The 25,559-nt window shown below is 41.4% G+C and overlaps 1 protein-coding gene and 1 pseudogene across 2 annotated transcripts in view; one reads left to right on the top strand and one right to left on the bottom strand.

Moving 5' to 3' along the window:
- The window catches only part of LOC100341492 (vomeronasal type-2 receptor 116), a 42,365-nt gene that overhangs the window by 11,260 nt on the left and 5,546 nt on the right, over positions 1-25,559 (bottom strand). The window contains exon 1 of one of the 2 annotated variants that reach the window (XR_011385732.1): positions 8,218-8,352. Coding sequence is in view for 1 of the 2 variants with exons in the window: in XM_070067567.1 (XP_069923668.1) it covers positions 8,218-8,399 (182 nt within the window). In the remaining variant the exon portion in view is untranslated. Of the gene's footprint in view, positions 1-8,217; positions 8,400-25,559 lie in introns of those variants that run through there. The other variant, XM_070067567.1, reaches the window with a different exon arrangement.
- LOC138847821 (U2 spliceosomal RNA) lies at positions 10,701-10,826 on the top strand (annotated as a pseudogene).

Below are 25,559 nucleotides of genomic sequence, written 5' to 3'. Positions count from 1 at the left end.
TGAAACTGGAACTTTTCTTCTATTGCCTAAATAAATGTTCCCTTTATGGAAACATTTAATCAAAAACATTTGAGCTCATATACAGGATTATTTGTTATACCTAAAGTAGATCCAACACAAAAATTAGGCTTTGAAGATCTGTCCAATGCTTACATTATTTTAAATGATAAATTAAGAGCGTTAATGATTTTTTTTTTACTTTTCACCATTTTACCTTATTGCTATGATTTTCCTTTTTGAAGTGAAGTTATATTCACTCTAGAGCTATTTGTAGTACCTGCTATCAAGTGAAATATGACCAGCTGAATTCTTTGTTTCCTAATGTAAACTTGTAAACACTGCTATAAGCTGGTAGAAAACCTTCAGAGATCATAAGCATCAAAGTGACATGTGTTGGGGCTGGCACTGTGACATAGCAAGTAAAGCCACCACCTACAATGCCAGCATCCCATATGAGTTCCAGTTCGAGTCCCAGCTGCTCCACTTTCGATACAGCTCTCTGCTATGGCTTGGGAAAGCAGTAGAAGATGGCCCAGGGTCTTGGGGCCCTGCACACATGTAGGAGACCCAGAAGAAGCTCCTGGCTCCTGGCTTTGGATCGGTGCAGCTCTGGCCATTGCAGTCATCTGGGAAGTGAACCATCAGATGGAAGACCTCTCTCATTCGCTTGTTTGCTCTCTATTTCTCTGCCTCTGCCTCTGCCTCTCTATAACTCTGCCTTTCAAATAAATAAATAAGTCTTCAAAGAAAAAAAGTCCTCTTTTAAAAAAATGTGGCAGGGCTGGTACTGTGGCACAGGGGATTAACACCCTGGCCTGAAGCACTGGCATCCCCTATGCTGAGATCCAGTTGCTCCACTTCCAATTCCGCTCTCTGATATGGCCTGGGAAAGCAGTTGAGGATGGCCCAGGTCCTTGGGGCCCTGGCCCCATGTGGGAGACCTGGAGGAAGCTCCTGGCTCCTGGCTTTGGATCACTGCAGCTCCAGCCATTGCAGCCAATTGGGGAGTGAAACATCGGATGGAAGACCTCTCTCTCTCTCTCTTTCTCTCTTTCTCTCTTTCTTTCTCTCTGCCTCTCCTCTCTCTGTGTAACTCTGACTTTCAAATAAATGAATAAGTCTTTTTTTAAAAAAGTGACATATGCAGCCTTATTCCCCACATGGCACCAAAGCCCATAACAAGGTTGTTTTACCAGGGCCAATCTTTCCAGTACCAGATAATAAAGTGAATACTTCTCTAATCAATGACCCTGCCATAAACTTGCAGAGATTCAGAATATAAGAAGTAATATTCAAGATGGCTAGAGATGGCCAACATTTGCTCCATGACAGAAAATAAAAAACCAGAACAAAGGAAGGACCACATTTCCAGGGCACCAGGCCTGGAGCTATGCTCCCTCAACACAATCTCAGGAAATTCTCTTAAGCTTTTCTGTGTTGGAGCCAACTGGAAGTAGCCAATACACAATCCCAGAAAACCAAAACTTAAGAAGTCCCCTTCTGCATCTCTTACTACTTGGTGCTTTGTTCCCCAGGTTCTAGGTCTCAGCTGCACCCAGTAGCACCAGAACTGCAACTATTGATAAGCCCTGGGAGTACCTTGCTTTTCCTGTGGGACCTGGGAAATGCTCTATTTCCATTGCACTGATGGAAGTCCTTGGCTGACAATGTGTAAGCCTCACCACAACCTACACTTTTACTCTGGGACCTATGAAAGATATCCTTCCTGCTCAGAAACTACAGTACTGAGATTGTTAGTACTATAGTTCTTAGATCACCTGTAAACAGCCTGCAGGACCATGTGAAATCCTGCCTGCATTTAACTGCATGGTCCCTTTCAAATTTCCCAGTGCTAGAAGTAGAGCTTTTGGTGCTATAAGCCCCACTATTACCCACACACTGCCAGGAAACATGGGAAAGGTCTACTCACATCACCCAGTTACAGGGACAAAGCTACTGGTGCCAAGTTCCAGCAAGTCTGGGACAAGGGAAAGACATATGTGTCCCTCCCAATCTAAAAAGGTAGGACTGACATCACAAACTCTACTGCAATTCACAGCTAACTCTGGGGCCTGAAGACAGACACATTTGGAAGCTCAAACCCACTACAAAATCTTACCACTACCCCCATGAACTGCTGCAGACTGGATAACTGTAGAATTTGTAGACACTGCTGACATTGGTCATAGCTGAAGAGATCACTTAGAGATTACAATCCTGGGCTCACCAAGAACCAAAGCCAGAGTAACAACCACACAGCTGACATTCCACATCCCATCTAAACAAACTGCTGATCTTGAGAGTAGGTTTTTGAAACAATACAATCATAAAAACCATAAAAAGGCCAGTGTGATATGTAGGATATCAATAAGTAACAAACATTTGTTGTTACAGGAATAATTAAAGGAAAAAGCCATGGAGAACTTCCTGAATGCAATAATTGGAAGCCTCCTAGGTCTTTTTTGGGGGGACAGGCAGAGTGGACAGTGAGAGAGACAGAGAGAAAGGTCTTCCTTTTGCCATTGGTTCACCCTCCAATGGGCGCCATGGTTGGCATGCTGCAGCCAGCGCACTGCGCTGATCCGAAGACAGGAGCCAAGTGCTTATCCTGGTCTCCCATGGGGTGCAGGGCCCAAGCACTTGGGACATCCTCCACTGCACTCCTGGGCCACAGCAGAGAGCTGGCCTGGAAGAGGGGCAACTGGGACAGAATCCGGTGCTCTGACCAGGACTAGAACCCAGTGTGCTGGCACCACAAGGCAGAGGATTAGCCTATTGAGCCATGGCGCCGGCCAGCCTCCTAGGTCTTGAAAGAGATATGAACATCCAGATAAAGGACGTTTAACCCTGAACAGACTCAAACTATAAAGACTTTCCACAAGGAATGTTGCAATCAAATTGTCAAAAGTTAATAATAGGGGGCCAGCACTACATTGCAGTGGGTTAAATACCTGTCCTGAAGCACTGGAATCTCATATGGGCACTGGTTCTAGTCCTAGCTGCTCCTCTTCTGATATAGCTCTCTTCTATGGCCTGGGATAGCAGTAGAAGATGGCCCAAGTTGTTGGGCCCCTGCACCCATGTGGTTGACCCAGAAGAAGCTCCTGGCTCCTGGCTTCAGATGGACTCACCTCTGGCCATTGCAGCCATCTAGGGAGTGGGCCAATAGATGGAAGACCTTTCTCTATCTCTTCCTCTCACTGTCTGTAACTCTACCTCTCAAATAAATAAATAAATAATTTTCAAGAAGAGAAGGGAAGGGAAGGGAAGGGAAGGGAAGGGAAGGGAAGGGAAGGGAAGGGAAGGGAAGGGAAGGGAAGGGAGGGAAGGGGAGAGGAGAGGAGAGGAGAGGAGAGGAGAGGAGAGGAGAAGGGAAGGGAAGGGAAGGGAAGGGAAGGGAAGGGAAGGGAAGGGAAGGGGAGGGGAGGGGAGGGGAGGGGAGGGGAGAGGAGAGGAGAGGAGAGGAGAGGAGAGGAGAGGAGAGGAGAGGAGAGGAGAAGAGAAGAGAAGAGAAGAGAAGAGAAGAGAAGAGAAGAGAAGAGAAGAGAAGAGAAGAGAAGAGAGAAAACATACTCAGGGCCGGTGCTGTGGTGCAGTAAGTTAATCCACCACTGCAGCACTGGCATCCCATACGGGCGCCAGTTCTAGTCCCGGCTGGTCCTTTTCTGATCGAGCTCCCTGCTATGACCTGGGAAAGCAGTAGAAGATGGCCCAAGTGCTTGAGCCCCTGCACCCATGAGGGAGAATAAAAAGTTGAAAAAGATATTAGATACAAATAGAAAGAAAAAATGATCAAGAGTAGATGTACTCATATCAAGTAAAAACAGATTTCAATCCAGAAATTAAAAAAAGAGACAAAGAAGATTATATATTAATAAGAGGATTCATGGAGCAAGAAGAAATAACAACATATAGGCATATATAATAAAAAACAAATATATAAGGCAAATATTATTATAAGTAAATGAGATAGATTGCAATACAATAACAGTGATACACTTCAATATCTCACTGTCATCAATAGGCACATCATCTAGCCAGAAACTCCACAAAGGTATATAAGAGAGCCAAACCATGGAGCAAATGAATAACTCAGGCATTGATAGAACATTTTAATTAAATACCACAAGAATATACATTCTCCTCATTAGAACATCAAACACTGTCCAGGATAAACCATACATTAGGTGACAATCAGTTCTCAGAATTTACATATACAACATAGCTCCCTGCTATGACCTTGGAAAGCAATAGAAGATGGCCCAAGTTCTTGGGCCCCTGCACCCATGAGGGAGACCTGGAAGAAGCTCCTGGCTACTGGCTTCAGATCAGCACAGCTCCAGCCATTGCAGCCATTTGAGGAGTGAACCAAAGGAAGGAAGATCTTTCTTTCTGTCTCCTCCTCTCACTGTCTGTAACTCTACCTCTCAAATAAGCAAATAAAATCTTAAAAAAAGAAACTATAACCAACCCTACATTATCTATAAGAAACTTACTTCACAGGTAAAGATACACATTCACTGAGAGTAAAGGGTTGAAAAAGATATTAGATACAAATAGAAAGAAAAAATGATCAATGGTGGGCAGAATCACTGTATTCCTAAAGATGTACTTTTGAAATACATGAAGTTAAAATAAAATAATGGCTCTCACTTAGGAAAAAAAGACACTGCTTGGGATTCCTACAACCCACTTTAGAGTGCCAATGTTTGAGCCATGGTTCTCCTTCTGATTCCAGCTCCCTGCTAATGTACACGCTAGGACGCAGCAGTGATAGCTCAAGTACTTGGGTCTCTGCCATCCTGGATTGAATTCTGAGCTGCTTCTATGGCCTGGCCCAGCCCTGGCTGTTGCTGGCATTTGAGAAGTAAACCAGAAAATGGAAGATATCACTTCTCTCCTGTCTCTGTTTCTCTGCATTTCAAAGAAAATGAAAATAAATAAAAAATATATAATAATTTTGTAAAAAGAAATCTCATTCACATTACCTTCAAAAAAATTGAATATTTAGGAATAAATGAAACCAAAAAGGTAAATTTATCTAGCATGAAACTAATAGTGAAATTTATTAAACACTTATGAGAGGCATCATGAAGGACACAAAAAATGGAAGGATATCCCTTGTTCATGGATTGGAATAAATGATAGTGTTAAAATGCTATCTACATTGCCAGTGCTGTAGCTCAATAAGCTAATCCTCCACCTTGCAGCACCGGCACACTGGGTTCTAGTCCCAGTCGGGGTGACGGATTCTGTCCCGGTTGCCCCTCTTCCAGGCCAGCTCTCTGCTTTGGCCCGGGAGTGCAGTGGAGGATGTCCCAAGTGCTTGGGCCCTGCAACCCATGGGAGACCAGGAGAAGCACCTGGCTCCTGCCTTCAGATCAGCATGGTGCACCAGCCACAGCGCGCCGATTGTGGCGGCCATTGGAGGGTGAACCAATGGCAATGGAAGACCTTTCTCTCTGTGTCTCTCTCTCTCAATGTTCACTCTGCATGTAAAAAAAAATGCTATCTACAGATTCATTGCAATCCCCATAAAATTCTGGTGACTGAATAAAGAGTGGAAGAGGAAAGAGGAAGAGGCATTACTATTCTTAAAGGAATTATTTTCTTCTGATTCCACTTACAAATCTTGATGCAATCATTTCACAGAATACATTGGTGAATGCAATATATTATAGTGTCAGTTTATGCTATATACATGTTTTAGATATTTATTTGGTACAACTAAAGTGAATAACAGTGCATGTCTATCAAACATTTTAGAAACAAAGGACAGCTTTAAGGAACCAATGATAAAGTAAGATTGAATCTACAATCCAATTTCTAAAGGCAAAAGAATATGATGGCTCAAACTCAGGACTTTTTTCTGATTGTTTAAATTATAGATATTGCCAGTGGTACAACTAATACCCAGAACATTGAGGAACAAATAATATTCCTTGCCTGCTACGAGCAACCAGAAAGATCTTAATGCCAAAAGTAGATTTAGTTATTAAGATATTAGGATAAACGTATACTAGGCATTGTTATAAGCTCTGCCATGGATAACGTGTGAAAATAATGTGCACCCAAAAAGCTCAGTCAAAAAGATCACAAACACATGAATCAGTTTACAGAGAATGTCCATAATAGGCAGCTCCACAGAGACCAAGGATGGATTAGAGTTATCCAGTGAAGGAGGGAAGGTCAGAGGGATGGGGGTGCACTGAAAATAGGTATGGAGAATTTGAAAGTCTCCCAGTTGATCAGCAAGTATTTGGCAATAAGCACTGAAAGATTTATGAAACAGCATACCTCATGACCTATTAATTAGCCTAATTATCTCAGTAATAAAAAATGGAAGCTTTATTAACTAAAAATGATCATTATATATTACTCATAATCACACACAATTAGTGATTTCCTAAATATACAATACTGAGCAAACAGGTGTGCATTATTAACATAAAATAAAACTTGGCTGGCATGGAAACAGTAACAATATCCATCAGTTATAGGGAAATACATTCATGATATATTGTTAGGTTTGCAAGCATAATAGAGGAGAAACTGAGTCTGCCTGTAACAGGGCTTACCTTGGTTGAGGCCTAGAACATTCTAGGACACAACAAGCACATGATGGTTGGCACTCTTCAGCACACAGGGAGGGTGGCCAGACATGTTTTGGGCTGGAGGACATAAGGCAGAGTGCAGAGTTTGGCCTCTAAACTTGTGACATAAACAGAACTCTCCTCTGGGACTCATGAACAAGGCAGGTCCTCACTTTCCCTACACAGAGCCCCACCACTGGCAGAATGCAAACAGAAATCAGCTGCCACCTAAGCAGAGAATCCACAAGCATGAAACGTTTTCCAACACAAGTGCCATTTCACTTTGGGACTAGCAATGAAGAAAATACAAAGAGGTAAGGAAACTCAAAGAGAAACACTGAAAAAGAACAAGAATGTAATGGTACTGTTAGGAGAAAATACAAGGTGTGATTCTGACCCAAAGATCAGCACCCCCACTTTCTCACTAGCACAGCACAACCTGCAGAGGTAACAAGTGTTACACACCAGAAAGAACTGACAAGGACAGACTCACATCATTTAAACAAACTGCACACTGCAAAACTCTCTCCTAACACATAAGCATGTGGATCTCAGGGTCGACTGAGAGGCCAACTCCACTGTTGGCACCAGCAAAGTGTGCGGACACAGGCCTTCTACTAAGCCCCTTCTTAGGCACAAACACAGTGTTCCGTTAACAGAAAGACACACCACTGATGCAAAGCTCAGAATACATGCAGTTTCTGCATTGTTCCTGGAGAAGAAAATGTCAGATTCCAAGGAGAAGCCATTAAACACATATGGAAGATTATTTCCCTTGCTTCTGATTTTCAGGATGAGGGTCCAAATGCCTCTAGTGTAGTAGGATTTAATTATTAATCTGTGAGGGCACAGGGTCTGCCTCATGGCTTCAAGTCACAGACAAAATGAGTATCACCCCTGTCATCAGTGGCTACCTAGACGGAGGCCCTCCCGACATTGACCTCAGGACATGGTCTTAGAACTCCAGTGTGCTCCCTCCAAAGGTGCTAGCAACAGAGGACTTGAGCTCCTAACCATCTGATTCCAAGAACCCCAGGGCTTAATCATAGATAGCTGGCCAATGGAATAGGCACAAAAATCTTAGTGCCTTGCCTATGTATCTGAAGGAGTCAGAAAGCAAATGGAATTGAAAGGTAGTGAAACGTGAAAGAAAGGAGAGGACCTTAGCTTTCATGGAACTGTGTTTCTGCCATTCTGTGCAGAATTGTCAGAAGCCTCAAGAGGTACTGAACACATACAGACATGAGCATGTACTCAAATGCAGGCATAACAACGCTTAACAGATATAGAATATCTAACATATAATGGATAGGAGTGAAAATGACATTTTGAGATTCAATGATTATTTACAGCCCTTCGATTACTGTTGAGGAACAGTGGGTTTTTCCCCTCATATTATTTGTTGAATTCTTTATGTACTGTAGGATTAATCTTATGAGTATAAAGAAAATTGAAAATAGGTTTGTAGAATTAGTAGTAGGAATGGGAAAGGGAAGAGGAAGAAGAGTGAGAGCACAGGGGGGAGGGAAGGATTACTATTCCTGATCCTGCATATATGAAATGCATGAATATGTCTACCTTAAATAAAACTTTAAAAGCACAGATACACACACCTTGAACTTACCAAGATGCCACCACTTTGTACTCAGGCTTGAGTAAAAAGGATAATTGGATCATCTCTCTTTCTGGTTCCATGTAGTACAGGGGAAAAAACACTCCCAGCACTAGGTCTCCATCTCTGAAGACACTTGGCTTCAGGTAATCAAGGCAGTTCTCATCATTCTTGACCTGTGAATTAGATAAAGCCTGCAGGAGTAGGTAGAGAAAAATCAGAGGCAATGACATGTCACTGTCTCCCCAAACTATAGTGAGAGCCCTGAGTCTCAGCTGAGAGGAGGAGACACAGGGCTGGATCAGGTCTGAGGGCTCATCAATCAGCAGTAACAGTGGAGCTCTGTGTAGAGCACAGCTGACTCCAGGTATTGACGAGTGTCCTCTGCCTGTAGGAACCTGTGTGCCAGTCTGGTGAGCTAGACCAGAGCACAGCTAGAAGAAGAATGCAGAGTTCAAAGCAAGTCACAGTGCTGAGACCTGGCTGTGAGTGTCCTGTGATCAGAGCTGCTCTGGGTTCCCTGTATTTTCAATGCTTCCCATTTGTCTCATCCAGAAACTCAGGGGATCCACCTGCCTGAGGCACTGCACCTGTTGCCCTCCATTATGGGGGAAAACCCTTTTGAAAAACATGTTTTGCATTTGTCTACCTTCCTTGCCTCTAGGGTTGCATCATAGTCCAACAAGGCTTTGGCAATCATTGCATCCTGGAACGGCATCCCTGTTAAACAGTGTGCACAGTGGCCAAGAGTTGTGTGAATAGACAGCTTTCATAGATTTGGCAGGGTTAGAAAAAGTTTGTGTTGGAATGACAAAAACACCCAGCTGCATCTTCCCACATGATACTGTTGACAAAAGATAAAGGGTTGACATCAGTCACAATGACCTTTCATGCACCACAGGAATCCTCATCATTACCGTGTCTGATGTCACTCCCAGGGCCATAATATCCTGCTGCCAAAAAAAAATGGGCTTCCTGATTAATATGTGAATAATCCACATTCCAGAGAGAGGTGGAAGTTCATCCCCCACACCTACCCATCCACACAGCTGAGCTCCCCACCCATAAGCCTGATGCTCTCCCCATTAAGAAGCTTAAGCTCTCAGCATCAGTGGTTTCAATGTGACAACTGAAAGGAACCGCGTTAGTTCTCAGCCACTTAATTCCTGTGGTCATATCTATTTCCTCCCACTTTTCAGAGAAAACAATAGAATGTCCAACGTGTATTTTCATTTTGAATTTCATTACTTTAAATTATGTAGATGTGTGTCTACAAGAGAATGATTTGATATCTGTACACACTGAAAATGGGAATGCAAATGTCCCTTTCACATACAAATTTCACATCCTTTAGTTGGAACTGCTGGATAGTATGAAGGTTCTATATTTAATTTTTAATCATACAATTTTCATTACATTGACACTAGATTACCTTCCTACCTGCAATTTGAAAGCATTCCCTTTTCTCCTCATCCTTGTTAACAATTATTTCTTCTGCATTTTTCAAATATTTATTTTATTTATATGAAAGGCAGGGTTACAGAGAGGGAGTCGGAGAGAGAGAAAGAGAGAGAGAGATCTTCCATACACTGGCCACAGTATAATTCCATATGATGACCACAATAGCTAGGGCTGAATCAACCCAAAGCCAGAAGCCAGGAACTTCTTCCAGTCTGATCTCCAATGTAGGTGGCAGGGGCCCAAGCACTTGGAACATCTGCTGCTTTCTCAGGTCATTAGCAGGGAGTTGGATTAAAAGTGGAGCAGCCATGTCTGAAACTGATGCCTATATGAGATGCTGGCATCAAAGGCAGTAGTTTAACTGCTGTGCTACAATGCCAGCCATGCTTTTGTGTTTTTTATAATATCCCTTCTAACAGGTTTGAGGTGAAACCTCTTTATAGCTTTAGTTTGCATCTCTTTGATGATTAGTGGTGAAGAGCATTTATCCACATACCTATTGATCATTTATAGGTCTTGTATTGAGAAATATCTATTCAAGTCTTCGCAAACTTTTAGTTCATTTAGTTGCTTCCTTTCTATTGAGTTTTGGAGTACCATTTATTTTTTTTTCCTTTTAAGATTTATTTATTTGAAAGGCAGAGTTACAGAGAAGCAGAGGCAGAGAGAGGTCTTCCATCTGCTGGTTCAGTCCCCAGAAGGCCACAATGGCCAGAGCTGCACCAATGCACAGGCAACAGCCAGGAGCTTCTTCCGAGTCTCCCATGCACATACAGCAGGCCAAGGATTTTGACCATCTTCTACTGATTTCCCAGGCCATAGCAGAGAGCCAGATTGGAAGTGAAGAAGCCAAGACTTGAGTCAGCACCCACAAGGGATGCCAGCATGCCAGGTGGTGGCTTTACCCTCTATGCCACAGTGCTGGCCCCGCACTCTACTTTTTAACCCTCTCTTCACCCTCCCTCCTACCTTCTTTCCTTCTCTTTTGCTTGTTTTTAGTTTTTCAGGTAACATATTTTAAATTTATATTACACATCACTTCTCGGCCTTTTGGCTAAGATCAAGTGTAGTATCTGTTCTTATCAGTTTAAATTTACACTACAGTAAAAAAGCTTATTACTTTGCAAAATAAGAAGTTTAATAAATAAAAAAGACCCTGGTTTAGTGGGAATAGACAATGGCCATAAACAGTTATTGAATGGGAAAATGACCATTTCTCCAACATACAGTAAAATTTTAAGTAATCACAGATCATTAAAACTATAGTAGTATCACATTTTTAACCATTGGTTTAACCCAGGTATAAAACAAAATTTTACATATATATATATATGTATATATATATATATATAGATGCAGCAATAATGATACACACAGACATTTCTTACTTTTTTTCTTTTTTTTTAATTTTAGCTCCCACATAAAAGAGAACATATGGTATTTGTCTTTCTGGGTCCAGCTTAGTTCACTCAACATGATGTCCTCCAGTTGTGTGCATTTTGCTGCATATGATAGAATTTCATTCCTTGTTGTACAAAATGTACAAATATACAAAATATATAAATGCATATGTATATAAGATGTATATAAAATATACAAATGTATATTTTCTTTATCCATTCATCTGATGACCAACACCTTGGTTGATTTCACTTTTTTCTATTGTGAACAGTGCTGCTATGAATGTGGTGATGCAGGTATCTCTTTGAAGCACAGTGCTCAAGTCATTTGGGTATATTCCCAGTAGTGGAATTGCTGGATCATATGCCAAGTCTATTTCTAGCTTTGTAAGAAATTTTCACACTGTTTCCCACACTGGTTGAACTAATTTACATCCCCCTAATCACTATATAAGTGTCCCTTTTGTCCATATCCCTCTACCATCTGTAACTCTCTGTTTTGGAATTTAGCCATTCTGACAGGGGTGAGGTCATATCTCATTAGGGTTTTGACTTGCATTTTCCGATGGCTACTGAGATTGAGCATTTTCTCATATATTTTTTTGGCCATTTGTATTTCTTTTTTTGAGAACTGTCTATTGAGGTCCTTAGAACCCTTCCCAACTGGATGGGTTTTGTTTTGTTGAATTTTTAAGTTGCTGGTATATTTGGGCTATTAATCCTTTGTCACATAGGTGGCTTGCAAATAATTTTTCACATTTTGTTGGATGTCTCTTAACTCTATTGATCATTTCCTTTCCCATGCAAAAGCTTTCTATTGGTTGCTTCTTCACTGTATTGTCTGTTCTTTTGAAAATTTTTAGATAGAAGGAATCTTCTTTGTTTTTTGTCTTACTCTTGTTATGGCTTTTCACGCTTATCCTACAAATCATTTCCAAGACTAATGTATGCAAATTTCACTGATAGTACCTTCTAGTTTTGCATCTACATAGAGAAGATGATAGCATAATTTTTGAACATGCTATTTACACTATGGATGTAAAATATGAATGTGAGTATACTTAAATACAACTGACTTCAGTTTAAAATGGTTAAGATGACAGACTAGGGAGGAAGCTTGCTGCTCTAATCTATGAGAAGATAGTTTTTAAAAAGTGGAGAGAGTACAGTCACAGGGAACAGTTAGAAAACAGCAGGGAAATGCCACACAAATTAGATGGACACAGCAGACCTACATGGAGGGTGTGGATGCACACAAAAAAGGACTCCAGCAGCCAAGAGCCTCCATACCAGCTTTGTATAGAGAGATGAGACCAGACTGCAGTAGCCCAAGCCACTGGTGATAAAGCTGCAGGAAAATCCTGGAGGGAATCCTGATTGCAGCTCTGTGGCAGATAGTGTACCTGCCTAACTAGAGGAGAAACAAAGGAGGAAGGGGCATGTTTTTCTCTCAGATCACTCTGCAAGAGTGTCCTGTAAGAAGCCAATAGAGAGTGGGTGCAATTTTGGACATACATAACAGCTGCACCAGCCCATGTCCATACCCAGAAACCAGCTGAGTGGAGATGCCTGAGTCTGGCAGGGAGGACTGACAGGCACCTGGGTGCTTGAGACTGTGGGAGGCTTGTGTGCCAGAACTGAGAAAACACTGAGGCCATGTGGGAAGGCTCAGGGTGTGACTGGGACTTTTGGCAGTCACTGTGAGAGGATCCACACACTCAGGGCTCCCTGGTTCCCTGGTGAGGGACATTGCTGGGAAATCTGCTTACACTGAGGACTGCACAGATCCTTTGTGTGGCCCTTGTGGAAGTGAGATAAATATTATACACACTGCGGCTAGCACCCAGCACTGGTCTCCTTTGAGGAGATTAAGGGAGCTGAATCTACACCAACAGCACAGAACATACCTCCCCTCTGATAACAAAGTTTTACCATGCCAACCTAGGTGTCACCTTAAAACTCCCTTCAACCTAGAGCACTGAACAGAGCTCCTTGGCCACAGCCAAATCATACCTCTAGGTATTTGCTGCAAGCAGACATTCCATTCATGCAAAAGACATAGTCCAAACATAAAAGCTGCTGCAGTGAAAAAAAAAAAGAAACCAACTAGTATCTCCACAAATCCCAAATAACAAATGTATCAAGAAACAAGAATAAGGAACACAACATGACACCCCAAAAGAATACAACACTTCAATACTAGATTGTGAACATGATGAGTTTGAAAAAATGCCAGAAATAAAATTCAAAAAATGTATCATAGGATTACTTAAAAGTAATCTGAAAAAAATGTACAAACTAGTGAAAACTGTACATAACATAAGAGAAAATTTCTCCCACAAAATTGAGATCTTAAGAGAAAGCAAAATGAAATCTCAGAAATGAAGAATTTACAAAACAAAAAAATGCAATAGAAAGCCTTAACACAATTGGTGAAGCAGAAGAAAGAATATTTGACACAAAAGAAAAATAGCAGGAAATTATACAGTCGAACAAAAAAAAACAAGAAGAGGAAATTAGAAAACTAAAAAACATTGTTGGGAATCTACAGGATACTATCAAGCAACACAACATGCAGGCTCTAGGAGTTCTTGAAGTCATGAAAAGAAAGGACTAGAAGGCCTCTTTAAGGGCTGGAAGAGTGACGTATCAGGTACAGCTGCTACCTGCAGTGCCAGCATCCCATATGGGCACCAGTTCAAGTCCCAGCTGCTCCACTTCTGATCCAGCTCTCTGCTATGGCATGGGAAAGCAATACAAGATGGCCCAAGCGCTTGCACCCCTGTACCTGCATGGAAGATGTGGAAGAAGCTCTAGGTTCTTTGCTTCAGATTAGCACACCTTCTGCCATTGCGGCCATCTGGGGAGTGAACCAAGTATCTCCACAAATGCCAAACAATAAATTCAACAATGCAAGAAACAAGAATAAGGAAGACAACATGATGCTCCCAAAAGAACATGACACTTTAATACAAGATTATGGGGCCGGCGCCGTGGCTCAATAGGCTAATCCTCCACCTTGGTGGAGGTGGGCCATTCTATGAGTCTGCTGAGCATCTCACTTCCCATGCTGGACCACTCTCCCCTTTATCCAACAGAAGGAAGACTTTTCTCTCTGTCTCTCTCTTTAACTCTGCCTGTCAAAAAAAAAAGTGAAGATAGTGTAGTCTCAGGGAAGAATTAGGAAAAAATGGCAGAAGACACTCCTCTGTAATTAGAGGGACTTGGTGGACCTATGTGGAAGGCACGGGTACCTGCACAGGTATCTGCCATGGGAGCCTAATTCATTCACATCAAGGTAGCATGTGCCAATGCCATCTTACTTGTTAAAATGATCTGTTTAAGTTCATGATTGATCAAAAAGATAGGATTAAGTGTCAAAGGGATTACAAAAATATGAGCAGTGTCTGAAGATAATAGCTGATAGAATTTAAAGGGAGAGAAAGATCCTACATGGGAAGCAGGATACACATTAGACTCATAGAATGGAAAATGCCCTAAACAGCACTCTTGCCTCAGAATCAGCCCTTATGGCACTGGATCTGGCTAAAGAGCCCAGGAGAGTTTCTCAGGCATGGAAAGTCAAGACACTGTGGCAAAAAAAATGACCTAAATGAAAGATCTCTGTGAGTGAGATCCCAGCAGGAAGAATGGGCCATCAAAGAAGGAGGTACCTTTCTCTGAAGGGAGGAGAGAACTTCCACTTTCAATATGGCCTTGTCTAAACAAGATCAGGGTTGGTGATCCCTTAATAATTATAGAGTGCCTATCTTTGTCTCTTTAACAGTTTTGCTTAAAGTCTATTTTGTCTGATATTAAGATGGCTACACCAGCTCTTTTTTGGTTTCTGTTGGCATGGAATATCTTTTTCCAACCTTTCACTTTCAGTCTGCATGCACCTTTGTTGGAAAGATGTGTTTTTGTAAGCAGCAAATAGATGGGTTTTGTATTTTAATTCATTCTGCCATTTTGTGTCTTTTAATTGGAGAGCTGAGGCCATTTACTTTCAATGTGACTATTGATAAGTAGTGACTTTGCTCTGCCATTTTCCCAAAGATATTTCGAAAATATGCTTTGAACTTCCTGTGATCTTTTACTGAGAGATTTTCTTCCTTTTCCTTCTTTCGTATTGATGATAATGTTTTTTGTTTTTCTGTGTGCAACACATCTTGAAGCATCTTTTTCAGGGCTGGATGGGTGTTTACAATTTCTTTTTTTTTCTTTTTTTTTTTTAAACTTTTATTTAATGAATATAAATTTCCAAAGTACAGCTTATGGATTACAATGGCTTTTCCCCCATAACGTCCCTCCCACCCGCAACCCTCCACTTTCCCACTCCCTCTCCCCTTCCATTCACATCAAGATTCCTTTTCGATTCTCTTTATATACAGAAGATCAGTTTAGCATATATTAAGTAAATATTTCAACAGTTTGCTCCCACACAGAAACATAAAGTGAAAAATACTGTTTGAGTACTAGTTATAGCATTAAATCTCAATGTACAGCACACTAAGGACAGAGCTCCTACATGAGGAGTAAGTGCACAGTGACTCCTGTTGTTGACTTTACAAATTGACACTCTTGTTTCTGGCATCAGTAATCACCCTAGGCTCTTGTCATGAGCTGCCAAGGCTATGGAAGCCCCCTGAGTTCACCGACTCTGATCATATTTAGACAAGGCCATGATCAAAGTGGAAGTTCTCTCCTCCCTTCATAGAAAGGTACCTCCTTCTTTGATGACCCATTCTTTCCACTGGGATCTCACTCGCGGAGATCTTTCATTTAGGTGTTTTTTTCCAGGGATTCCAATTCAATCCCATCAAGGTGGCATGTACCAATGCCATCTCACTAGTCCAAGTGATCAATTTCAGTTCACAATTGATCATAATGATAGTACTAAGAGCCAAAGGGATCACATAAACCAGACTAGTGTCTGCAAATACTAGCTGATAGAATAAAAAGGGAGAGAACAATCCAACATGGGAAGTGAGATACACAGCAGACCCATAAAATGGCAGATGTCCTAAACAGCACTCTGGCCTCAGAATCAGCCCTTAAGGCATGCGGATCAGGCTGAAAAGCCCATGAGAGTATTTCAGGCATGGAAAGCCAAGACACTCTGGGTGTTTACAATTTCTTTCAATTTCTATTTGCTATGAAACATCTTTTTTTCCCACAGGCCAAGTTAGGCAGTGAAGGAGAGAGACAGAGAAGAGAGAAAGGTCTTCGTTTTCCGTTTGTTCACCCCCCAAATGGCTGCTATGGCCGGTGTGCTGCAGCCCACACACTGTGCTGATCTGAAGCCAGGAGCCAGGTTCGTTCTCCTGGTCTCCCATGTGGGTGCAGGTCCCAAGCACCTGGGCTACCCTCCACTGCTTTCCCGGGCTACAGCAGAGAGCTGGAATAGAAGAAGAGCAGCCAGGACAGAATCCAGTGCCCCAACCGGGACTAGAACCCCGGGTGCTGGTGCCAGATGTAGAGGTTTAGCCAAGTGAGCTGCAGTACCGTCCACTCTGAAAGATCTTTATTTCGCCTTCATTCACAGATGTTTTTTTTTTTTTCTCTTAGGACTTGGGTACATATTTCCATTCACACCTTTCCTGCAGGGTTTCTGATGAGAAATCTGCTGTGAGTCTAATTGGAGGCTCTCTAAGAGTAATCTAGCGTTTCTCTCTTGCAAATTTTAGAATCTTTTCTTTATGTTTCACTGCGGTGAGATTGATTACAGTGTGTCGTGGTGAGGATCTTTTCTGCTCATATATATTGGGAGTTCTGTGTTCTTCCTCTTCTTGGATGTCTCTTTCTCCAAACCTGGGAAGTTTTCTGCTAGTGCATCACTAAAAATGCCTTCTAATCCTTTCTCTCTCTCCATGTCTTCAGGAACTCCTAGAACCCAAATGTTGGTTTTTTTTAAATGGTATCCTATAGATTCTCAACAATATTTTTTAGATTTCAAATTTCCTCTTCTTTTCTTTGGTTTGACTGTATACTTTCCTGTGCTCTGTCTTCTAAGTCCACTATTCTCTTTTCTGCCTCATTGATTATGTTTTTAAGGCTCTCCAATATGTTTTTTATTTCTTCTATTGAATTCTTCATTTCATTTTATTTCTCTTCAATATCTCAATTTCATGTTGCACTGAATTCCTGATTTTATTTTGATTCCTCCTTAAGATTTCATTTTCATTCTTTCATGTCCTGTTTATTTCAGTAGTTTGTGTGTTTGCATTTTGTTACTTCTAAGTATTCTTATCATCAGTTTTTTGAGTTCCGTTTCTTGTATTTCTTCTATCTCACCATCTTTCATAATCTTTTTTTTATAATTTTTTTTATATATTTTTGACAGGCAGGGTGGACAGAGAGAGAGACAGAGAGAGAAAGGTCTTCCTTTGCCGTTGGTTCACCCTCCAATGGCCGCCGCTGCAGCCGGCGCACTGCGCTGATCTGATGGCAGGAGCCAGGAGCCAGGTGCTTTTCCTGGTCTCCCATGGGGTGCAGGGCCCAAGCACTTGGGCCATCCTCCACTGCACTCCCTGGCCATAGCAGGCGGATGTCCTAAATAGCACTCTGGCCTCACAATCAGCCCTAAAGGCACTCGGATCTGGCTGAAAAGCCCATGAGAGTATTTCAGGCATGGAAAGCCAAGACACTCTGGCAAAAAGATCTCTGTGAGTGAGATCCCAGTGGAAAGAACAGGTCTTCAAAGAGGGAGGTGCCTTTCTCTGAAGGGAGGAGAGAACCTCCACTTTGACTATGACCGTGTCTAAACAAGATAAGAGTCGGAGAACTCAAGGGGCTTCCATAGCCTTGGAAACTCATAACTGGTGCATAGGGAGATTACTGATGCCATAAACAGGAGTGTCAATTGGTAAAGTCAACAACAGGAGTCACTGTGCACTTACTCCTCATGTAGGATCTCGGTCCTTAACGTGCTGTACACTGAGGCTTAATGCTATAACGAGTACTCAAACAGTATATTTCACTTTGTGTTTCTATGGGGGTGCAAACGACTGAAATCTTTACTTAATGTACACTAAACTGATCTTCTGTAAAAAAAAAAAAAAAAGAAAGTAAGAAATTTTCAATTCCCAACTTGACTCTCACTGGGATTAAACATGACAATAGGTCTGATCTGATTTCATCATCATTTAAAAAAATCATCTATTATTTTACACTTTATGTTTCTGTGTGGGAGCAAACTGTTGAAATACTTACTTAAGGTATACTAAGCTGATCTTCTGTATATTAAGATAATCGAAAATGAATCTTGATGTGAATGGAAGGGGAGAGGGAGTGGGAAAGGGGAGGGTTGTTGGTGGGAGGGACGGTATGCGGGGGGAAGCCATTGTAACCCATGAGTCGTACTTTGGAAATTTATATTCATTAAATAAAAGATAAAAAAAAAAGAGAGAGACAGAGAGAAAAGTCTTCCTTCTGTTGGTTCACCCCCAAAATGGCCACTATGGCCTGCGTGCTGTGCCAATCTGAAGCCAGGAGCCAGGTGCTTCCTAGTCTCCCATGCGGGTGCAGGGCCCACACACTTGGGCCATGCTCCACTGCCTTCCTGGGCCACAGCAGAGAGCTGGACTGGAAGAGGAGAAACCGGGACAGAATCTGGCAGCCCAACCGGGACTAGAACCTGGGGTGCAGGCACCACAGGTGGAAGATTAGCCTAGTAATGCTAGCCACTATCTTCACTTTTATTAATCTGTCTTCTCCCGGATTCAGTAAGCTCCCTCCCTATCCCATCATCTTAGCTCCTCCTGGAGGGCGTATTCTTTAAACAACTGTCATCATTTCTTCATTAATTTGAACCAAGAACTTCATAAATATTCTATAATCTTATCTTCCAAAGCCTTTTTTGACAACATACTTATTTTTCTAATATTGAGGCTACCAACGCAAAAATAGTATGTCAACTATTATTGTAATAAACATGGAAATTGATTGGAGATAGAAGATGGCAGAATAGTGTGGGCACGCACCGATAGTCTGGGAAAATTTAGTTTAATAAAAGGGGAGTTATGGTAGCCTCAGAAAAAGAACCAGGAAAATATTGCAGAGGAAACTCTTCTGGATCTAGTGGCTGTGAATCGGAGGACCTACTGGGAGAAGAAGGTCGCCCACCGTGTGGAAGCCAAGCCGCAGGAGCCATGGGAGCTGCAGGGTCTGTGCACCAGTGCAGGAAGGGGAGTGCATGTCACACAGACACCAGCGGGGAGAGCTGGGACGTCCAGGGCTCTGAGTCCACACTTTGGTGCTGGAAGGGGAGGTGAACTCAATAACCCGAGACATTGGCGGGGAAACGGCGGTCAGAATCTAGAGGGGAGCCGGAGAGTGCAGCAGACTCACTACCGGAAAGAAGGAAAAAAAAGGTTGGGAGATTCTCTCTCCGCCAACCTTGCAAAGGTTGCAAGGCTGCAAGGCTTGAAGAGTTTGCAAGAGACAAAGAGCTGGCCCCCTCTCTGGATTTACGTAACAACAGGGAAGAGCTAAGGAACTGAGTCACTACAATTCAGTAGCCTAGGCAACCCAGTGGGAGTCCAGAGGAGAAACGGAGCCTACACAGACTCTTTTGGTAGAAGCCAGAGACTGGAAGCTAAATACCATCAATTCTGCACAGCCATGCCGTGCGGTATTACTTACCCCCTAAATAAATAAAATAAATAAATAAATAAATAAATAAATAAATAAAAAGAGAGAGATTTACCATGCATAACCTGAGGGTGTCACCTTTGCACACCCGTAACCTGGAAAAACCAAGCAGAGCTCTCAGGCCACACCCATCTCAAGACTCCAAGGCTCCTCCAACAGCAGGCAGTCCACTTAACACGGACATAGTATAAAATAAAAAAAAAAATTAGGCCGGCGCCGCAGCTCACTAGGCTAATCCTCCGCCTTGCGGCGCCGGCACACCGGGTTCTAGTCCCGGTCGGGGCGCCGGATTCTGTCCCGGTTGCCCCTCTTCCAGGCCAGCTCTCTGCTGTGGCCAGGGAGTGCAGTGGTGGATGGCCCAAGTGCTTGAGCCCTGCACACCATGGGAGACCAGGAAAAGCACCTGGCTCCTGGCTCCTGGCTCCTGCCATCAGATCAGCACAGTGTGCCGGTCGCAGCGCGCCGGCCGTGGCGGCCATTGGAGGGTTAACCAACGGCAAAGGAAGAACTTTCTCTCTGTCTCTCTCTCTCACTGTCCACTCTGCCTGTCAAAAAAATAAAAAATAAATAAATAAATAAAATTAAAAAATTTAAAAAAAAACGCGCAGTGATGAAAGAACAATTAACTATGCCAAGCAAGAAACACAGAAATCAAGGGAACAAGATCACCGATGACACTATGATGCCTCCAAATAAACAAAACACCCCAAACCAAGATTATGAAGATGATGAGATAGAATAAATGCAAGGTACGGATTTCAAAAAATTGATGATAAGAACATTTAGAAGTTTTCAAAAGCAAATCCTTGAACTACAGAAATCCTAATTAGACAGGATTGAAAATCTCTCTTGTGAAAATGAAATTTTAAAGAAGAATCAAAATGAAACGCAGAAACTAGTAGAACAGGAAAGTATGATAGTGAGGAGAAATCAAAATGAAATGAAGAGCTCAATAGATCAAATCACAAACACATTAGAAAGCCTAAAAACAGAATGGGTGAAGCAAAAGAGAGAATATCGGACTTAGAAGACAGAGAACAGGAAAACATAAAGTCAAACCAAAGAAAAGAAGAGGAAATTAGAAATTAAAAAATATTGTTGGGAATCTACAGGATACTATTAAAAAAACCAACATTCGAGTTCTAGGAGTTCCTGAAGGCCTGGAGAGAGAGAAAGGATTAGAAGGCCTTTTTAGTGAGATACTAGCAGAGAACTTACCAGGCTTGGAGAAGGACAGAGACATCCTAGTACAGGAAGCTCATAAAAGCCCAAATAAACATGACCAAAAGAGATCCTCACCACGACACATTGTAAATAAACTCACCACAGTGAAACATAAAGAAAAGATCCTAAAATGTGCAAGAGAGAAATGTCAGATTACTCTCAGAGGATCTCCAATCAGACTCACAGCAGACTTCTCATCAGAAACCCTACAAGCTAGGAGGGAATGGCGAGACATAGCACAGGTGCTAAGAGAGAAAAATTGCCAGCCCAGAATATTATATCCTGCCAAGCTCTCATTTGTGAATGAAGATGAAATAAAGACCTTTCATAGCAAACACAAATTGAAAGACTTTACCACCACTCGTCCGGCCCTGCAAAAGATACTTAAAGATGTGCTACACTCAGAAACACAGAAACACGGCCATCAATATGAAAGAAGGGAAAGGAAGAACACCTACCAGTAAAAGAGCATGGGAAGCTCAAAGCATATACTAGAAAATATCTCTTGGAAATGGCAGGGCAAAGTCACTGTGTATCAATAATCACATTAAACGTTCATGGACTTAACTCTTCAGTTAAAAGACACCGATTGGCTGATTGGCTTAAGGAACACAACCCAACTATTTGTTGCCTACAAGAAACACATCTCTCTAACAAAGAGGCATGCAGACTGAAAGTGAAAGGTTGGAAAAAGATATTCTATGCCAACAGAAGCCAAAAAAAAGCAGGTGTAGCCATATTAATATCAGACAAAATAAACTTTAATACAAAAACTGTTAAGAGAGACAAAGAGGGACACTATATAATGATTAAGGGTTCAATTCAACAGGAAGATGAAACTATTATAAATGTATATGCACCTAATTACAGGGCACCGGTCTATTTAAAAGATATGTTAAGGGACTTAAAGGGAGACTTAGATTCCAATACAATAGTACTGGGGGACTTCAATACTCCACTCTCAGAAATAGACAGATCATCCGGACAGAAGATCAACAAGGAAACAGCAGATTTAATCGACACTATTGCCCAAATGGATCTAACAGATATCTACAGAACTTTCAATCCTACATCTACAGACTTCACATTCTTCTCAGCAGTGCATGGAACCTTCTCTAGGATTGATCACATACTAGGCCATAAAGCAAGTCTCAACAAATTTAAAAGAATTAGAATCATACCATGCAGCTTCTCAGACCACAGCAGAATGAAGCTGGAAATTAGCAGCTCAGGAAACCCTAGAAAGTATGAAAACACATGGAGACTGAACAACATGCTCCTGAATGAACACTGGGTCATTCAAGAAATCAAAAGAGAAATCAAAAACTTTCTGGAAGTAAAAGAAGATAACAACACAACATATCAAAACTTACGGGATACAGCAAAAGCAGTATTGAGAGGCAAATTTATACCAATAGGTGCCTATATCAAGAAATTGGAAAGGCAACAAATAAATGAGCTTTCAGCGCATCTCAAGACCTAGAAAAACTGCAGCACACCAAACCCAAATCTAGTAGGAGAAGAGAAATAATTAAAACCAGAGAAGAAATTAACAGGATTGAATCCAAAAAAAAAAAACACTACAAAAAATCAACCAAGCGAGAAGCTGGTTTTTTGAAAAAATAAACAAAATTGACACCCCATTGGCCCAACTAACTAAAAAAAGAAGAGAAAAGACCCAAATCAATAAAATCACAGATGAAAAAGGAAACGTAACAACAGACACCACAGAAATAAAAAGAATCATCAGAAATTACTACAAGGACTTGTATGCCAGCAAACAGGAAAATCTATCAGAAATGGATAAGTTCCTGGACACATGCAATCTACCAAAATTGAACCAGGAAGACATTGAAAACCTAAATAGACCCATAACTGAGACAGAAATTGAAACAATAATAAAGGCCCTCCCAACAAAGAAAAGCCCAGGACCAGATGGCTTCACTGCTGAATTCTACCAGACATTTAAAGAAGAACTAATCCCATTTCTTCTCAAACTATTCAGAACAATCAAAAAAGAGGGAGTCCTCCCAAATTCTTTCTATGAAGCCAGCATCACCTTAATCCCTAAGCCAGAGAAAGATGCAGCACTGAAGGAAAATTATAGACCAATATCCCTGATGAACATAGACACAAAAATCCTCAATAAAATTCTGGGCAATAGAGTACAACAACACATCAGGAAAATCATCCACCCAGACCAAGTGGGATTCATCCCTGGTATGCAGGAATGGTTCAACATTCCCAAATCAATCAATGTGATTCACCACATTAACAGACTGCAAAAGAAAAACCATATGATTATCTCAATTGATGCAGAGATAGCATTCGATAAGATTCAACACCCTTTCATGATGAAAACTCTAAGCAAATTGGGTATAGAAGGAACATTCCTCAATGTAATCAAAGCAATTTATAAAAATCCCATGGCCAGCATCCTATTGAATGGGGAAAAGTTGGAAGCATTTACACTGAGTTCTGGCACCAGACAGGGATGCCCACTCTCACCACTGCTATTTAACATAGTTCTGGAAGTTTTAGCCAGAGCCATCAGACAAGAAAAAGAAATCAAAGGAATACAAATTGAGAAGGAAGAAGTCAAACTATCCCTCTTTGCAGACGATATGATTCTTTATATAGGGGATCCAAAGAACTCTACTAAGAGACTATTGGAACTCATAGAGGAGTTTGGCAAAGTAGCAGGATATAAAATCAATGCACAAAAATCAACAGCCTTTGTATACACAAGCAATGCCACGGCAGAGAAAGAACTGCTAAGATCAATCCCATTCACAATAGCTACAAAAACAATCCAATACCTTGGAATAAACTTAACCAAGGATATTAAAGATCTCTATGATGAGAATTACAAAATCTTAGAAAGAAATAGAAGAAAATACCAAAAAATGGAAAAATCTTCCATGCTCATGGATTGGAAGAATCAACATCATCAAAATGTCCATTCTCCCAAAAGCAATTTATAGATTGAATACAATTCCAATCAGGAAACCAAAGACATTCTTCTCAGATATAGAAAAAATGATGCTGAAATTCATATGGAGGCACAAGAGACCTCGAATAACTAAAGCAATCTTGTACAACAAAAACAAAGCTGGAGGCATCACAATACCAGATTTCAGGACATACTACAGGGCAATTGTTATCAAAACAGCATGGTACTGGTACAGAAATAGATGGATAGACCAATGGAACAGAATTGAAACACCAGAAATCAACCCAAACATCTACAGCCAACTTATATTTGACCAAGGTTCTAAAACCAATCCCTGGAGTAAGGACAGTCTATTCAATAAATGATGCTGGGAAAACTGGATTTCCACGTGCAGAAGCATGAAGCAAGACCCCTACCTTACACCTTACACAAAAAAACACTCAACATGGATTAAAGACCTAAATCTACGACCTGACACCATCAAGTTATTAGAGAACATTGGAGAAACCCTTCAAGATATTGGCACAGGCGAAGAGTTTCTGGAAAAGACCTGGGAGGCACGGGCAGTCAAAGCCAAAATCAACTATTGGGATTGCATCAAATTGAGAAGTTTCTGTACTGCAAAAGAAACAGTCAGGAGAGTGAAGAGACAACCGACAGAATGGGAAAAAATATTTGCAAACTATGCAACAGATAAAGGGTTAATAACCAGAATCTACAAAGAATCAAGAAACTCCACAAAAAAAAAACAAAACAAACAACCCACTTAAGAGATGGGCCAAGGACCTCAACAGACATTTTTCAAAAGAGGAAATCCAAATGGCCAACAGGCACATGAAAAAATGTTCAAGGTCACTAGCAATCAGGGAAATGCAAATCAAAACCACAATGAGGTTTCACCTCACCCCGGTTAGAATGGCTCACATACAGAAATCTACCAACAACAGATGCTAGCAAGGAAGTGGGGAAAAAGAGACACTAACCCACTGTTGGTGGGAATGCAAACTGGTCAAGCCACTATGGAAGTCAGTCTGGAGATCCCTCAGAAACCTGAAGATAACCCTACCATTCGACCCAGCCATCCCACTCCTTGGAATTTACCCAAAGGAATTTAAATTGGCAAACAAAAAAGCAGTCTGCACACTAATGTTTATTGCAGCTCAATTCACAATAGCTAAGACCTGGAACTAACCTAAATGCCCATCAACGGTAGACTGGATAGAGAAATTATGGGATATGTACTCTTTAGAATACTATACCGCAGTAAGAAACAACGAAATCCAGTCATTTGCAACAAAATGGAGGAATCTGGAACACATCATGCTGAGTGAAGTAAGCCAGTCCCAAAGGGACAAATACCATATGTTCTCCCTCATCGGTGACAACTGACTGAACACCAAAAAGGAAACCTCCTGAAGTGAAATGGACACTATGAGAAATGGTGACTTGATCAGCATAACCCTGACTGTTAATGAACAACTTAATACATTATCCCTCCTAGTAGTTTTTTTGTCTGTTCTACTTAATATGACTGGTTTAATTCTGTAATTAATACACAGTTATTCTTAAGTGTTGAAAATTAACTGAAATGTGATCCCTGTTAAACATAAGAGTGGGAATAAGAGAGGGAAGAGATGTATAATTTGGGACATGCTCAAGCTGAC

The sequence above is a fragment of the Oryctolagus cuniculus genome (assembly GCF_964237555.1).
Source record: "Oryctolagus cuniculus chromosome 16 unlocalized genomic scaffold, mOryCun1.1 SUPER_16_unloc_1, whole genome shotgun sequence".
In the NCBI taxonomy this organism is placed as follows: domain Eukaryota; kingdom Metazoa; phylum Chordata; class Mammalia; order Lagomorpha; family Leporidae; genus Oryctolagus; species Oryctolagus cuniculus.
The sequence above is the reverse complement of the archived record's forward strand: the minus strand, read 5'-3'. Positions and strand labels throughout refer to the sequence as shown.